This window comes from Oncorhynchus masou, chromosome 9, assembly GCF_036934945.1.
Source record: "Oncorhynchus masou masou isolate Uvic2021 chromosome 9, UVic_Omas_1.1, whole genome shotgun sequence".
Taxonomy (NCBI): Eukaryota; Metazoa; Chordata; class Actinopteri; order Salmoniformes; family Salmonidae; genus Oncorhynchus; species Oncorhynchus masou.
In genome coordinates, this window is record NC_088220.1 from 8,763,633 (window position 1) to 8,782,614 (window position 18,982).

At 40.1% G+C, this 18,982-nt stretch overlaps 1 protein-coding gene across 1 annotated transcript in view; it reads left to right on the forward strand.

Annotated features, from left to right (window-relative positions):
• Positions 1-18,982, forward strand: part of LOC135545480 (glycine receptor subunit alphaZ1-like) — a 107,130-nt gene that overhangs the window by 72,305 nt on the left and 15,843 nt on the right. Inside the window, exons 9-10 of the mRNA XM_064973112.1 lie at positions 8,793-9,007; positions 12,944-13,090. Of these exons, the coding sequence (XP_064829184.1) occupies positions 8,793-9,007; positions 12,944-13,090 (362 nt within the window). The remainder of the gene's footprint in view (positions 1-8,792; positions 9,008-12,943; positions 13,091-18,982) is intronic.

The following is an 18,982-nucleotide window of genomic DNA, read 5'->3' on the forward strand; positions in this document are numbered from 1 at the left end:
GTGTCTGGCTTTCTACCAGGAACCTCCCACTCTGCCTGCCCTGCAAGAAACTAAGCCCCCGGTTTGTTGGGCCATTCAAGGTTCTCCAGAGGGTCAATGAGGTGACGTATTGGTTACAACTGCCCAGTCACTACCATATCTTACCCTCGTTTCATGTCTCCCTTCTCAGGCCGGTGGTTCCTGGTCCCCTAGCTAATGCTGTCCCCCACGACACAACACCATCACCCCTGGACATCGAGGGCAGTCCGGAGTATGCTGTCAGATCTCTGCTGGACTCTCGGCGCCGTGGGCGTCTGCTCCAGTATCTGGTGGACTGCAAGGGGTCTGAGGAGCAGTGTTGGGTTCCGGTGGAGGACATTCTGGATCTCAACATCTTCTGTGATTTCCACCTTCGCTACCCGGATCGACCCGCTCCTCGTCCCGAGGTCGTCCACCTAGTCGTCCACGTCCTGCGGCCGTGCATCAGAGGGGGGTCATGTCACGTCTGCTCCTCCCTTCTGGCGTGCAACGTTGCAGGAATACTAAGCACCAGTCTTGGGGAATCCTGATTACGCACACCTGGCATCCATCATTATACGCACCTGGCATCCATCATTACGGACACCTGGCATCCATCATTACGGACACCTGGCATCCATCATTACACGCACCTGGCATCCATCATTATGGACACCTGGCACTCATCATTATGGACACCTGGCACTCATCATTATGATTCACACCTGGACCTCATTTCTTCCTCTGTATAGGTCCCTTCATTTTGTTCCTCAGTTGGTTTTGTACCTGTGTTCATGTTACCTTGCTTCTGTTACACTGTCTTGTTTCATGTTTGTTGTTTACATTAAACGTTTTACCTGCACCTGCTTCTCGACTCACGGCGTCATCGTTACATCCACTCACGTTATGGACGTGTTGGATTTTAATGCCAGCAGCATACCACCCTGCATACCACTGCTGGCTTGCTTCTGAAGCTAAGCAGGGTTGGTCCTGGTCAGTTCCTGGATGGGAGACCAGATGCTGCTGGAAGTGGTGTTGGAGGGCCAGTAGGAGGCACTCTTTCCTCAGGTCTAAAAAAATATTGGGGACACTGCCCTGTGTAGGGTGCCGTCTTTCGGATGGGACGTTTAACAGGTGTCCTGACTCTGAGGTCAGTAAAGATCCCATGGCCCTTATCGTAAGAGTAGGGGTGTAACCCTGGTGTCCTGGCTAAATTCCCAATCTGGCCTTTAAAAACTTGTTCACGCTACAGGTGCCCCTAGGGGAACCATGCCCCCCCACTCAACTCAAACCGTGGTGCACAGAATGCAAAAACATTAACAAGTCCAATAGCTCAAATGAAAGATAAACACCTCGTTCATCTACCCAGCGAGTCAGATTTCTAAAATGTTTTACGGCGAAAACATAGCACATATGTATATCAAACCACCACAAAGACACAGACAATATGTAGCCATTTTGTCAAACAAAAGATGCAATCACAAACGTAGGATTAAAAGAAAAATAATTCACTAACCTTTTGAAAATCTTCATCAGATGACAGTAATAGGACATGTTACACAGTACATTTATGTTTTTTCAATAATATGCAATTTATATCCATAAATCTCCGTTTACATTGAGCCATGTTCAAAAAATGCTACAGAAATGTATGGAGAAATTATAGATAACGCCAGATAACAGCAATACACATCATAAACTTTGACTAAATATAAATGTTCTACATATAGTTAGGAAGATACACTGCTTCTTAATGCAATCGCTTTGTCACATTTCTTTTTAACATTACAGAAATTGTTCACTATTCAATAATCTGAGATGGCGCTCAGACATAAGCAATATTTCTCGACTATGTTGGAGTCAACAGAAACACAAAATTACAACATATATATTCCCTTACCTTTGATGGTCTTCGATCAGAATGTAGTGGAAGGAATCATACTTACCCAATACATTGTTTGGTTTCAAGTCGTGTGTCTTTGTATTAGCATATGCTACAAGTTCCAGTTGAAATGCAGCCAAAATGACTTCTGGTCCCGAACAGTTGCGCATCAAAACTTCAAAATTACATATTATATGTCGACTAAACTGATCAAAATAAGTGTAGAATCAAGCTTTAGGATGTTATTAACGTACAAAACAATTGGCGATTCGACCGAAAGAACGCAACTCTTCTCAGGCGACCTGGAACAAAGGAATGAGCTGTATACAATTGCACCAGGACGCACAGCTATTTTCTCACGACACTTCAGTATTTTGCCTGCCAACGGGTCAAAGCTCGCGGGATTTTCTTCACTACTCGCTTTATTGAAAGAACACATCCAGCCGAAGACACAGAAACTGTTCCCTGATCCATAGCTGGTTGGGAAGGGTGGGGGCGATGACGTCAAAGTTGGCCCAACTTTCCTGATGAGAGAGATAGTTTGGGAGAATGGCTGCCCTATGAGTTCTGCTTTACATACAGACATAATTTGAACGGTTTTAGAAGCTTTAGAGTGTTTTCTATTCAATAATAATTATTATATGCATATATTAGCAATTTTGGACAGATTTGTTTTCTGTTTACTATGGGCACGCAATTCCTCCAAAGGGGGCAGTATTGTCCTGAGCCATCACGGTCACCTAATAATCCCCAGTTTACAATTGTCTCATTCATCCCCCTCCTCTCCCCTGTAACTATTCCCCAGGTCGTTGCTGCAGATGAGAATGTGGTCTCAGTCAACTTACTTGGAAAAATAACAGATAAATAAAATTTAAAAAATGTGTCACTGCAACCTTATATGTCCTAAATTATATCAACATTGCCCTTGATTCTAAGCAATGTTGTGCTGCTATTTTGATTGACTTGGCCAAAGCCTTTGATACGGTAGACCATTCCATTCTTGTGTGCCGGCTAGGGGGTATTGGTGTATGTGAGGGGTCTTTGGGCTGGTTTGCTAACTACCTCTTTCAAAGAGTGCAGTGTATAAAGTCACCAAGTGAGTACCCCAAGGATCAATCCTAGCTCTTCTTAATTTACATCAACAACATAGCTCAGGCAGTGGGAAGCTCTCTCATTCATTTATATGCAGATGATACAGTCTTATACTCAGCTGGCCCCTCCCCGGATTTGCTCTACAGCAAAGTTTTGTTTAGTGTCCAACAAGCTTTCTTTGCCCTTAACCTTGTTCTGGACATCTCCAAAACAAAGGTCATGTGGTTTGGTAAGAAGAATGCCCCCTCCCCACCGGTGTGATTACTACCTCTGAGGGTTTAGAGATTGATGTAGTCATCTCATACAAGTTCTTGTGAGTATGGCTAGACGGTACAGTGTCCTTCTCTCAGCACAGATCAAAGCTGCAGGCTAAGGTTAAATCTAGACTTGGTTTCCTCTATCGTAATCGCTCCTCTTTCACCCCAGCTGCCAAACTAACCCTGATTCAGATGACAATCGTACCCATGCTAGATCACAAACGTAATATATAGATCGTCAGGTAAAGGTGATCTCGAGCGGCTAGATGATCTTTACCATTCAGCCATCAGATTTGCCACCAATGCTCCTTATAGGACACATCACTGTACTCTATACTCCTCTGTAAACTGGTTGATGCTTATTTATAAAACCCTCACTCCCCCCTATCTGAGATACCTATTGCAGACCTCATCCTCCACAACACCCGTTCTGCCAGTCACATTCTGTTAAAGGTCCCCAAAGCACACACATCTCTGGGTCGGTGCTCTTTTCAGTTCGCTGCAGCTAGAGACTGGAACGAGCTGCGAAAAAGACTCAAATTGAACAGTTTTATCTCCATCTCTTCATTCAAAGACTCAATCATGGACACTCTTACTGACAGTTGTGGCTGCTTCGCGTGATGTATTTTTGCCTATACCTTCTTGCCCTTTGTGCTGTTTTCTGTGTCCAATAATGTTTGTACCATGTTTTGTGCTGCTGCCATGTAGTGTTGTCATGTGTTGCGGCCATGTTGTCATGCTGTGTTGCTACCATGTTGTTGTCATGCTGTGTTGCTACCATGTTGTTGTCATGTGTTGCTACCATGTTGTTGTCATGATGTGTTGCTACCATGTTGTTGTCATGCTGTGTTGCTACCATGTTGTTGTCATGTGTTGCTGCCATGCTATGCTGTTGTCTTAGGTCTCTCTTTATGTAATGTTGTGGTGTCTCTCTGGTCGTGATGTGTGTTTTTTCCTATATTTTTATTTTTAATCCCAGCCCCCGTCCCGCACGAGGCCTTTTGGTAGGCCGTCATTGTAAATAATCATTTGTTCTTAACTGACTTGCCTAGTTAAATAAAGGTGAAATAAATCAAATCCAATATTATTCACCAGCCATGCTGCACCATGTGTATGTGATTATCTGCCCCTCAATCAAGCACAAACTTTACATTTGTCTCAAGTTTACTTGCAGCAATCTAGTGATTTGAGGAGAGACGATTCCTCGGCCCCACTGCGTCCTTCCTTCAACGTTCATACTTTGTCCTGTTTTATATCCCTTCCCCCCTTTCCCTAGTCCATGTAGATTGGTTCAGACCACATGTAATGTCCCCTCCCCCTTTCCCTAGTCCATGTAGATTGGTTCAGACCACATGTAATGTCCCCTCCCCCCTTTCCCTAGTCCATGTAGATTGGTTCAGACCACATGTAATGTCCCCTCCCCCTTTCCCTAGTCCATGTAGATTGGTTCAGACCACATGTAATGTCCCCTCCCCCTTTCCCTAGTCCATGTAGATTGGTTCAGACCACATGTAATGTCCCCTCCCCCTTTCCCTAGTCCATGTAGATTGGTTCAGACCACATGTAATGTCCCCTCCCCCTTTCCCTAGTCCATGTAGATTGGTTCAGACCACATGTAATGTCCCCTCCCCCTTTCCCTAGTCCATGTAGATTGGTTCAGACCACATGTAATGTCCCCTCCCCCTTTCCCTAGTCCATGTAGATTGGTTCAGACCACATGTAATGTCCCCTCCCCCCTTTCCCTAGTCCATGTAGATTGGTTCAGACCACATGTAATGTCCCCTCCCCCTTTCCCTAGTCCATGTAGATTGGTTCAGACCACATGTAATGTCCCCTCCCCCCTTTCCCTAGTCCATGTAGATTGGTTCAGACCACATGTAATGTCCCCTCCCCCTTTCCCTAGTCCATGTAGATTGGTTCAGACCACATGTAATGTCCCCTCCCCCCTTTCCCTAGTCCATGTAGATTGGTTCAGACCACATGTAATGTCCCCTCCCCCTTTCCCTAGTCCATGTAGATTGGTTCAGACCACATGTAATGTCCCCTCCCCCTTTCCCTAGTCCATGTAGATTGGTTCAGACCACATGTAATGTCCCCTCCCCCTTTCCCGAGTCCATGTAGGTTGGTTCAGACCACATGTAATGTCCCCTCCCCCTTTCCCTAGTCCATGTAGATTGGTTCAGACCACATGTAATGTCCCCTCCCCCTTTCCCTAGTCCATGTAGATTGGTTCAGACCACATGTAATGTCCCCTCCCCCCTTTCCCTAGTCCATGTAGATTGGTCCAGAAACTACATGCAACACTAATCATTGTCGCTGGTGCATTGCCGTTTCGCTCTCGCTACACTAGCTATGATATTGTCAAACTAATTTGTTTTCGATCTGTAAATATAATCTGTCTGTCTGTCTGTCTGTCTCTCTCTCTGTCTGTCTCTCTCTCTCTCTCTCTCTCTCTCTCTCTCTCTCTCTTTCTATTTTTCTTTCTGTCTGTCTGTCAAATATACCCCACTATCATCGCGAGACCATATCTTATCAGATGCAAAAGCCCTGAAGTGTATCACAGCTATAAATCCATTTCAATCTCCATGTCTCCCTCTGTCCACATCCAAAACAATACACTAGGGTTCAACTCTAATTGAATTAAAAGTCTTCAAGACAAAGACAGTCTTCAATGACTATAAGCTGAATTAATGACTTGTCAGCGATCTGAGCATCGAAGCCACTTTGACAGACAAGACACACCTGGTGCTCACATCACACAGTCAGCATGAAAAGAAAGAGGACACCTATCATGAGTTTATAATGCCCTCTTTTAGCTTATGTACTGGGCTAATGTCCAAAATGGCACCCAAGTGCCCTATAAGCCCTATACTATATAGGGAATAGGGTGCTGTTTGGGAGGAATCCTTACCGTCCGTTGTGGTGTTTGCTACGCAGCTGTGGTCAGGGAAGTAGATGGGTTCAACCACAACAGAACACCTGTCAGCTGTAGTGGGTTCAACCACAACAGAACACCTGTCAGCTGTAGTGGGTTCAACCACAACATAACACCTGTCAGCTGTAGTGGGTTCAACCACAACATAATACATGTCAACTACAGTGGGTTCAACCACAACATAACACCTGTCAGCTGTAGTGGGTTCAACCACAACATAACACCTGTCAGCTGTAGTGGGTTCAACCACAACATAACACCTGTCAGCTGTAGTGGGTTCAACCACAACATAACACCTGTCAGCTGTAGTGGGTTCAACCACAACATAACGTCTGTCAGCTGTAGTGGGTTCAACCACAACATAACACCTGTCAGCTGTAGTGGGTTCAACCACAACAGAACACCTGTCAGCTGTAGTGGGTTCAACCACAACATAACACCTGTCAGCTGTAGTGGGTTCAACCACAACAGAACACCTGTCAGCTGTAGTGGGTTTCAACCACAACATAACGTCTGTCAGCTGAGGTGGTGTGTTACATTTGAACATAGAGGGTACTTTACCTACAGCCACTCTGTCAAACTGATGTTCTCTCCCGGGCTCTGCCTCAGTCTCTTCCGACACTGCAGGGAAATAGGAAGATCATTCAGCACTGAGGCTATCCATTTCATTGCCCGCAGTTGACTTTCTTCTTTGTGTTCTTGAGACATGCAGAACAGAAAGACTGGATGATGCGTTACAGTGTATCAGTAATGATAACAGTAGATCCATAACATAGCAACAGCAGAGAAAGATTAGATAATACTAATATAACATATCATATCATAGCATATTGACTGTATTGTATTAATATTATTGTAATATATATTTTATCATAGTATAGACTGTATTGTAGTAATAATATTATAATATATATATATATAATATCATAGTATAGTAAATAGACTGTATTGTAGCAATAATACTATAAAATATATTATATCATAGTATAGACTGTATTGTAGTAATAATATTGTAATATATATTTTATCATAGTATAGACTGTATTGTAGTAATAATACTATAATATATATATATATATATATATATATATAATATCATAGTATAGTATATAGACTGTATTGTAGCAATAATACTATAAAATATATTATATCATAGTATAGACTGTATTGTAGTAATAATATTGTAATATATATTTTATCATAGATTAGACTGTATTGTAGTAATAATATTGTAATATATATTATATCATAGTATAGACTGGATTGTAGTAATATTATTGTAATATATATTTATATATATATATTATATCATAGTTTAGACTGTATTGTAGTAATAATATTGTAATATATATTATATCATAGTATAGACTGGATTGAAGTAATACTACTATAATATATATATATATATATATATATATATATATATATATATATATATATATATATATATATATATTATATCATAGTACAGACTGTATTGTAGTAATAATATTGTAATATATATTTTATCATAGATTAGACTGTATTGTAGTAATAATATTGTAATATATATTATATCATAGTATAGACTGGATTGTAGTAATATTATTGTAATATATATTGTAATATATATTATATCATAGTTTAGACTGTATTGTAGTAATAATATTGTAATATATATTATATCATAGTATAGACTGGATTGAAGTAATACTACTATAATATATATATATATATATATTATATCATAGTACAGACTGTCTTGTAGTAATATTATTGTAATATATATTTTATCATAGTATAGACTGTATTGTAGTAATAATACTATAATATATATATATATAATATCATAGTATAGTATATAGACTGTATTGTAGCAATAATACTATGATATATATATCATAGTATAGACTGTATTGTAGTAATAATATTATAATATATATTCTATCATAGTATAGACTATGTTGTAGTAATACTATTAAAACATATCATATAATATCATAGTATATAGACTGTATTGTAATAATACTATTATAATATATAATACTATAAAGACTGTATAGTAGCAATAATATTATAATATATCATAGTATATAGACTCTATTGTAGTAATAATATTATTTCATAGTACTGTATATAGACTCTATTGTAGAAATAATATTATATCATAGTATATAGACTCTATTGTAGTAATAATATTATATCATAGTATATAGACTCTATTGTAGTAATAATATTATATCATAGTACTGTATATAGACTCTATTGTAGTAATAATATTATATCATAGTATATAGACTCTACTGTAGTAATAATATTATATCATAGTATATAGACTCTACTGTAGTAATAATATTATATCATAGTATATAGACTCTACTGTAGTAATAATATTATATCATAGTATATAGACTCTATTGTAGTAATAATATTATATCATAGTATATAGACTCTATTGTAGTAATAATATTATATCATAGTATATAGACTCTATTGTAGTAATAATATTATATCATAGTATATAGACTCTATTGTAGTAATAATACCATATATCATATTATTATATGACCCCTGCTTTCTCCTCTGTCTGTGTCTTCTGTATAATACTGAACCCCTGCTTTCTCCTCTGTCTGTGTCTTCTGTAAAACAGGAAAGTTCACTTGTATCGAGGCTCGTTTCCATCTGGAGAGGCAGATGGGCTATTACCTGATTCAGATGTACATCCCCAGCCTTCTGATTGTCATTTTGTCCTGGGTGTCCTTCTGGATCAACATGGACGCTGCACCTGCCAGAGTGGGACTGGGCATTACCACCGTGCTCACTATGACCACCCAGAGCTCCGGCTCCCGAGCCTCCCTCCCCAAGGTGAGACAAACTCCCTAACCGAGAGCTCCTGCTCCTGAGCCTCCCTCCCCAAGGTGAGACAAACTCCCTAACCCAGAGCTCCTGCTCCCGAGCCTCCCTCCCCAAGGTGAGACAAACTCCCTAACCCAGAGCTCCTGCTCCCGAGCCTCCCTCCCCAAGGTGAGACAAACTCCCTAACCCAGAGCTCCTGCTCCCGAGCCTCCCTCCCCTAGGTGAGGAGAGGAAGAGGAACACAGCACACCTGCACCTGTCTTTGACACACACACAGAGATACAGACATGAACACACATACACAGTCAGATACAGATATGAACACACACACAGATACAGACATGAACACACACACACACAGATACAGACATGAACACCCACACACACAGATACAGACATGAACAAACATACGCATGCATACACAAAAACACACGTCTCTCACACATACATGTCTCTGCACACACACACACACACACACACACACACACACACACACACACACACACACACACACACACACACACACACACACACACACACACACACACACTCTCTCTCTATCTCTCTCTCTCACACACACAGCCAGTCTGCTTTATAATGGGCAGAGCAGAGAGGCAGTCAGTCTGCTTTATAATGGGCAGAGCAGAGAGGCCTAGATGAACTACAAATCACACTGTCTATTGTCCTGGATGAACTACAAACCACACTGTCAATTGACCTAGATGAACTACAAACCACACTGTCAATTGACCTAGATGAACTACAAACCACACTGTTAATTCAACTAGATGAACTACAAACCACACTGTTAATTGACCTAGATGAACTACAAACCACACTGTCAATTGACCTAGATGAACTACAAACCACACTGTCAATTGACCTAGATGAACTACAAACCACACTGTTAATTCAACTAGATGAACTACAAACCACACTGTTAATTGACCTAGATGAACTACAAACCACACTGTTAATTCAACTAGATGAACTACAAACCACACTGTTAATTGACCTAGATGAACTACAAACCACACTGTTAATTCAACTAGATGAACTACAAACCACACTGTTAATTCAACTAGATGAACTACAAACCACACTGTTAATTCAACTAGATGAACTACAAACCACACTGTTAATTGACCTAGATGAACTACAAACCACACTGTTAATTCAACTAGATGAACTACAAACCACACTGTCAATTGACCTAGATGAACTACAAACCACACTGTTAATTCAACTAGATGAACTACAAACCACACTGTTAATTGACCTAGATGAACTACAAACCACACTGTCTATTGTCCTGGATGAACTACAAACCACACTGTCAATTGACCTAGATGAACTACAAACCACACTGTCAATTGACCTAGATGAACTACAAACCACACTGTTAATTCAACTAGATGAACTACAAACCACACTGTTAATTGACCTAGATGAACTACAAACCACACTGTCAATTGACCTAGATGAACTACAAACCACACTGTCAATTGACCTAGATGAACTACAAACCACACTGTTAATTCAACTAGATGAACTACAAACCACACTGTTAATTGACCTAGATGAACTACAAACCACACTGTTAATTCAACTAGATGAACTACAAACCACACTGTTAATTGACCTAGATGAACTACAAACCACACTGTTAATTCAACTAGATGAACTACAAACCACACTGTTAATTCAACTAGATGAACTACAAACCACACTGTTAATTCAACTAGATGAACTACAAACCACACTGTTAATTGACCTAGATGAACTACAAACCACACTGTTAATTCAACTAGATGAACTACAAACCACACTGTCAATTGACCTAGATGAACTACAAACCACACTGTTAATTCAACTAGATGAACTACAAACCACACTGTTAATTCAACTAGATGAACTACAAACCACACTGTTAATTGACCTAGATGAACTACAAACCACACTGTTAATTCAACTAGATGAACTACAAACCACACTGTCAATTGACCTAGATGAACTACAAACCACACTGTTAATTCAACTAGATGAACTACAAACCACACTGTTAATTCAACTAGATGAACTACAAACCACACTGTCTATTGTCCTAGATGGTAAAACTAACACAAGGGGAAAAATGCCTTTTTAAAGAAAACTATTTTTGATATAGGGATTTTCAGATTAAAAAGGAAGAGGGACATTGCGTGAGGGACTAGTATTTTATAATTATGTCCTGTAAAAGTATCCTCCCATTTTGCTTGTTGACATTAGGTGATTCATGTTCTCTGGAAAATTGAACAAGTGAACCGTGATTTCTATGCAGTTCAGCTGTCACAATAATGATCACACAGCACAGCTGAGCGTAGGTGCACACAGCACAGACTGCTCTCCCTCTTCCACGCCTCACTGGCTTGGTGCTGCATTGGTGACAGGGAGGGAAGGAGAGGATAGAGGGCCATTTTGAAAGTCACCCTTTACTGTGTCATTACTCAACAAATAGCCACCACAGAAAAGTAACTTTTTTGCTGTCATTATTGTCTATCCCTGTGTTGTAGTGCTCTACTTTCAATACGAATAGGTGAAGAAAATGTCCAGCAGATAAATACATTTCACCACTTTAAGTGATCTAAGTGCTGTGAAACAAAAACTAAAAAACACATCAAAATATCTGATCTGGAGTGGGGAAATAGAAATCCCACAATCCAACGACACCAAGAAAGAGTAAAACAGTAGTCTGCCTCTGTCTGTCTTGGGCTGCTGCCTTCTTATCATTTGAACAATGTCTTGTGAACCATGCATTCTGTAATGCCACCTAAGCTGCATTCCAGGGCCACTTGGTCACTGACTTGTCAAATACAGTGAGCTTCAGCTGAACTGACAAGCCAACCCAGTCTAGCTTTAGCCCCATTTCCAGGTCAAAGATGTGGTTTCCATGCCTCACTCTATCTCACTGCCCAGGCAGAGCAGAGTCCTGCCAAGCCAACTGACCATACAGACTACTGTGACCATACAGACTACTGTGTACTGGACAGTTCTCAGAGTTAGAAGGTAAATGTTGTCTTTGTAGCAGACATCACAGGATTATTAGATACAGATACATACAGTGCCTTGCGAAAGTATTCGGCCCCCTTGAACTTTGCGACCTTTTGCCACATTCCAGGCTTCAAACATAAAGATATAAAACTGTATTTTTTTTGTGAAGAATCAACAACAAGTGGGACACGATCATGAAGTGGAATGACATTTATTGGATATTTCAAACTTTTTTAACAAATCAAAAACTGAAAAATTGGGTGTGCAAAAGTTCAAGGGGGCCCGAATAATTTTGCAAGGCACTGTATATAGATGGTACCAAGGTCCGTTTCATTTGAATAGTCTACAGAATCCAGTTTAAAAAGTCACCTTCTGTTGTTGTTGGTGTTGGAGTTGTTTGTGTTGGTGTTGGTGTTGTTGGTGGTGTTGTTGGTATTGTTGGTGTTTGTGTTGTTGGTGTTGGTGGTGTTGGAGTTGTTTGTGTTGTTGGTGTTGTTGGTGGTGTTGGTGGTGTTGTTGGTATTGTTGGTGTTGGAGTTGTTGGTGTTGTTGTTGTTGGTGGTGATGGTGATGTTGTTGGTGTTGGTGTTGTTGGTATTGTTGGTGGAGGTGGAGTTGGTGTTGGAGTTGTTTGTGTTGTTGGTGTTGGTGTTGTTGGTGTTATTGGTATTGTTGGTATTGGTGTTGTTGGTATTGTTGGTGTTGGAGTTGTTTGTTTTGTTGATGGTGTTGGTGTTGTTGGTGTTGTTGGAGTTGTTTGTGTTTGTGTTGTTGGTGTTGTTGGTGGTATTTGTGTGGGTGGTGTTGCATTTGCTGTTGTTGTTGTTTTTGTGTTTGTTGTTTTTGTTGTTTCTATTCTTGTTTTTGTTGTTGTTGTCCTCCTACTTACCACCGTGTCCTCCTGCCCACTCACAGGTGTCGTATGTGAAAGCCATTGACATCTGGATGGCCGTGTGCCTCCTGTTTGTCTTCTCGGCCCTGCTTGAGTACGCTGCTGTGAACTTCATCGCTCGGCAACACAAGGAACTGCTGCGCTTCAGGAGAAGGAGGCGACACATGAAGGTCAATTAACTGCTTTTTAAAAATATTATTAGGATTCACATTTTATGATCTAATCATAGACGAGACGAACACTTTTCACAGGAACACTTCCTGTCTCCTGTCCCCTCCTGTCAGACCAGAGCCAGTCTCAGTTCAATATTTAGCTCTTTGGTTTCTCATATTCTCTACAAGTAAAGTACACAACAGTTCATATGTAATGCTGGGGGAGTATTGAGAATCCTTAAAGCCCTTAGGATGCATCCCAAATGACACCCTAGTCCCTGTATAGTGCATTACTTTTTAACCAGGGTCTATAGGGTTCTGGTTAAAAGTAGTGTACTATAGAGGGAATAGCATGCCATTTGGGACACATCCATGGACAAAGCCCAAACAGAAGAATGAGCTACTCTATGTATCAAATCCACAATTATTCCCACATACTTTAATAACGTAGTCTGACATAATCTATCATCTAACAGGCCCAAGAGCACACCAGGTTGTAACTGTTGGCCTTAAAGGCCACTGCATTACAACATTCCCAATGGGTGGTGCCTGTTATCCTCGTATCAAAGTCAGTTAAACAAGTAGCCTGGTCCCAGATCTGTTCTACTGTATATCAAACTCCTGTGGTCGTTGTCATACCTAGTTTGTTATGCACATTGACTACACTACTACACTCCATCGCTGTCGTATATCTGATGGTGTTTGTGATATTGATGTCTTGATGACTGAATATCAAATACAGCTATCAAAGTATGACTCATTTTAGTAGTATCTATCTACCACAGAGCATGTTGTTATATCTCTTCCTAAAACTCATTTAGTTGTATCTATCTACCACAGAGCATGTTGCTCCATCTCTTCCTAAAACTCATTTAGTATCTTTCTACCACAGAGCATGTTGCTCCATCTCTTCCTAAAACTCATTTAGTAGTATCTATCTACCACAGAGCATGTTGTTATATCTCTTCCTAAAACTCATTTAGTTGTATCTATCTACCACAGAGCATGTTGCTCCATCTCTTCCTAAAACTCATTTAGTATCTTTCTACCACAGAGCATGTTGCACCATCTCTTCCTAAAACTCATTTAGTTGTATCTATCTACCACAGAGCATGTTGCTCCATCTCTTCCTAAAACTCATTTAGTAGTATCTATCTACTACAGAGCATGTTGCTCCATCTCTTCCTAAAACTAATTTAGTTGTATCTGTCTACCACAGCGCATGTTGCTCCATCTCTTCCTAAAACTCATTTAGTATCTATCTACCACAGAGCATGTTGCTCCATCTCTTCCTAAAACTCATTTAGTTGTATCTATCTACCACAGAGCATGTTGCTCCATCTCTTCCTAAAACTCATTTAGTATCTATCTACCACAGAGCATGTTGCTCCATCTCTGCCTAAAACTCATTTAGTATCTATCTACCACAGAGCATGTTGCTCCATCTCTTCCTAAAACTCATTTAGTATCTATCTACCACAGAGCATGTTGCCCATCTCTTCCTAAAACTCATTTAGTTGTATCTATCTACCACAGAGCATGTTGATCCATCTCTTCCTAAAACTCATTTAGTATCTATCTACCACAGAGCATGTTGCTCCATCTCTGCCTAAAACTCATTTAGTATCTATCTACCACAGAACATGTTGCTCCATCTCTTCCTAAAACTCATTTAGTTGTATCTATCTACCACAGAGCATGTTGCTCCATCTCTTCCTAAAACTCATTTAGTTGTATCTATCTACCACAGAGCATGTTGCTCCATCTCTTCCTAAAACTAATGTAGTTGTATCTATCTACCACAGAGCATGTTGCTCCATCTCTTCCTAAAACTCATTTAGTTGTATCAATCTACCACAGAGCATATTGCTCCATCTCTTCCTATAACTAATTTAGTTGTATCTATCTACCACAGCGCATGTTGCTCCATCTCTTCCTAAAACTCATTTAGTTGTATCTATCTACCACAGAGCATGTTGCTCCATCTCTTCCTAAAACTCATTTAGTATCTATCTACCACAGAGCATGTTGCTCCATCTCTTCCTAAAACTCATTTAGTATCTATCTACCACAGAGCATGTTGCTCCATCTCTTCCTAAAACTCATTTAGTTGTATCTATCTACCACAGAGCATGTTGCTCCATCTCTTCCTAAAACCCATTTAGTAGTATCTATCTACTACAGAGCATGTTGCTCCATCTCTTCCTATAACTAATTTAGTTGTATCTATCTACCACAGCGCATGTTGCTCCATCTCTTCCTAAAACTCATTTTAGTAATATCTATCTACCACAGAGCATGTTGCCCCATCTCTTCCTAAAACTCATTTAGTATCTATCTACCACAGAGTATGTTGCTCCATCTCTTCCTAAAACTCATTTAGTTGTATCTGTCTACCACAGAGCATGTTGCTCCATCTCTTCCTAAAACTCATTTAGTTGTATCTATCTACCACAGAGCATGTTGCTCCATCTCTTCCTAAAACTCATTTAGTTGTATCTATCTACCACAGAGTATGTTGCTCCATCTCTTCCTAAAACTCATTTAGTAGTATCTATCTACCACAAAGCATGTTTCTCCATCTCTTCCTAAAACTCATTTAGTTGTATCTATCTACCACAGAGCATGTTGCTCCATCTCTTCCTAAACCTCATTTAGTTGTATCTATCTACCACAGAGCATATTGCTCCATCTCTTCCTATAACTAATTTAGTTGTATCTATCTACCACAGCGCATGTTGCTCCATCTCTTCCTAAAACTCATTTAGTTGTATCTATCTACCACAGAGCATATTGCTCCATCTCTTCCTATAACTAATTTAGTTGTATCTATCTACCACAGAGCATGTTGCTCCATCTCTTCCTAAAACTCATTTAGTTGTATCTATCTACCACAGAGCATGTTTCTCCATCTCTCCCTAAAACTCATGTAGTTGTATCTATCTACTACAGAGCATGTTGCTCCATCTCTTCCTATAACTAATTTAGTTGTATCTATCTACCACAGAGCATGTTGCTCCATCTCTTCCTAAAACTAATTTAGTTGTATCTGTCTACCACAGCGCATGTTGCTCCATCTCTTCCTAAAACTCATTTAGTCTCTATCTACCACAGAGCATGTTGCTCCATCTCTTCCTAAAACTCATTTAGTTGTATCTATCTACCACAGAGCATGTTGCTCCATCTCTTCCTAAAACCCATTTAGTATCTATCTACCACAGAGCATGTTGCTCCATCTCTGCCTAAAACTCATTTAGTATCTATCTACCACAGAGCATGTTGCCCATCTCTTCCTAAAACTCATTTAGTTGTATCTATCTACCACAGAGCATGTTGATCCATCTCTTCCTAAAACTCATTTAGTATCTATCTACCACAGAGCATGTTGCTCCATCTCTGCCTAAAACTCATTTAGTATCTATCTACCACAGAGCATGTTGCTCCATCTCTTCCTAAAACGCATTTAGTTGTATCTATCTACCACAGAGCATGTTGCTCCATCTCTTCCTAAAACTCATTTAGTTGTATCTATCTACCACAGAGCATGTTGCTCCATCTCTTCCTAAAACTAATGTAGTTGTATCTATCTACCACAGAGCATGTTGCTCCATCTCTTCCTAAAACTCATTTAGTTATATCAATCTACCACAGAGCATATTGCTCCATCTCTTCCTATAACTAATTTAGTTGTATCTATCTACCACAGCGCATGTTGCTCCATCTCTTCCTAAAACTCATTTAGTTGTATCTATCTACCACAGAGCATGTTGCTCCATCTCTTCCTAAAACTCATTTAGTATCTATCTACCACAGAGCATGTTGCTCCATCTCTTCCTAAAACTCATTTAGTATCTATCTACCACAGAGCATGTTGCTCCATCTCTTCCTAAAACTCATTTAGTTGTATCTATCTACCACAGAGCATGTTGCTCCATCTCTTCCTAAAACCCATTTAGTAGTATCTATCTACTACAGAGCATGTTGCTCCATCTCTTCCTATAACTAATTTAGTTGTATCTATCTACCACAGCGCATGTTGCTCCATCTCTTCCTAAAACTCATTTTAGTAATATCTATCTACCACAGAGCATGTTGCCCCATCTCTTCCTAAAACTCATTTAGTATCTATCTACCACAGAGTATGTTGCTCCATCTCTTCCTAAACCTCATTTAGTTGTATCTATCTACCACAGCGCATGTTGCTCCATCTCTTCCTAAAACTCATTTAGTTGTATCTATCTACCACAGAGCATATTGCTCCATCTCTTCCTATAACTAATTTAGTTGTATCTATCTACTACAGAGCATGTTGCTCCATCTCTTCCTATAACTCATTTAGTTGTATCTATCTACCACAGAGCATGTTGCTCCATCTCTTCCTAAAACTAATTTAGTTGTATCTGTCTACCACAGCGCATGTTGCTCCATCTCTTCCTAAAACTCATTTAGTCTCTATCTACCACAGAGCATGTTGCTCCATCTCTTCCTAAAACTCATTTAGTTGTATCTATCTACCACAGAGCATGTTGCTCCATCTCTTCCTAAAACTCATTTAGTATCTATCTACCACAGAGCATGTTGCTCCATCTCTGCCTAAAACTCATTTAGTATCTATCTACCACAGAGCATGTTGCTCCATCTCTTCCTAAAACTCATTTAGTATCTATCTACCACAGAGCATGTTGCCCATCTCTTCCTAAAACTCATTTAGTTGTATCTATCTACCACAGAGCATGTTGATCCATCTCTTCCTAAAACTCATTTAGTATCTATCTACCACAGAGCATGTTGCTCCATCTCTGCCTAAAACTCATTTAGTATCTATCTACCACAGAGCATGTTGCTCCATCTCTTCCTAAAACGCATTTAGTTGTATCTATCTACCACAGAGCATGTTGCTCCATCTCTTCCTAAAACTCATTTAGTTGTATCTATCTACCACAGAGCATGTTGCTCCATCTCTTCCTAAAACTAATGTAGTTGTATCTATCTACCACAGAGCATGTTGCTCCATCTCTTCCTAAAACTCATTTAGTTATATCAATCTACCACAGAGCATATTGCTCCATCTCTTCCTATAACTAATTTAGTTGTATCTATCTACCACAGAGCATGTTGCTCCATCTCTTCCTAAAACTCATTTAGTATCTATCTACCACAGAGCATGTTTCTCCATCTCTTCCTAAAACTCATTTAGTTGTATCTATCTACTACAGAGCATGTTGCTCCATCTCTTCCTATAACTAATTTAGTTGTATCTATCTACTACAGAGCATGTTGCTCCATCTCTTCCTATAACTAATTTAGTTGTATCTATCTACCACAGAGCATGTTGCTCCATCTCTTCCTATAACTAATTTACTTGTATCTATCTACCACAGAGCATGTTGCTCCATCTCTTCCTAAAACTCTGATCCAGCTCGGGGACTATTTCTCTGCAATATTCATCTAATTTCTCTGAGGTGAAACTAGATGGAGGAATTCAAATGGTTATTATTCTTACCATTTAATCAATACATTTTATGTGTCCAGATGAATTGATTAAATCCAAGACCATGTGATTTCATAAGAAGTTAACCTGTCAGCCTTGAGGGGGGGAATATAGAAGAAGTCTGAGGAGGTGACTGGTGAGAGCCGCAGGAGGTGGAGGAGGAAGAGGAGGAGGTGGAGGAGGAGGAGGTGGGGGAGGAGGAGGAGGAGGAGGAGAAGGAGGTAGAGGAGGAGGTGACTGGTGAGAGCCGCAGGAGGTGGAGGAGGAGGAGGTGGAGGAGGAGAAGGAGGAGGTGGGGGAGGAGGAGGTGGAGGAGAAGGAGGAGGAGAAGGAGGAGGTGACTGGTGAGAGCCGCAGGAGGTGAAGGAGGAAGAGGAGGAGGTGGAGGAGGAGGAGGAGGAGGGGGAGGAGGAGGAGAA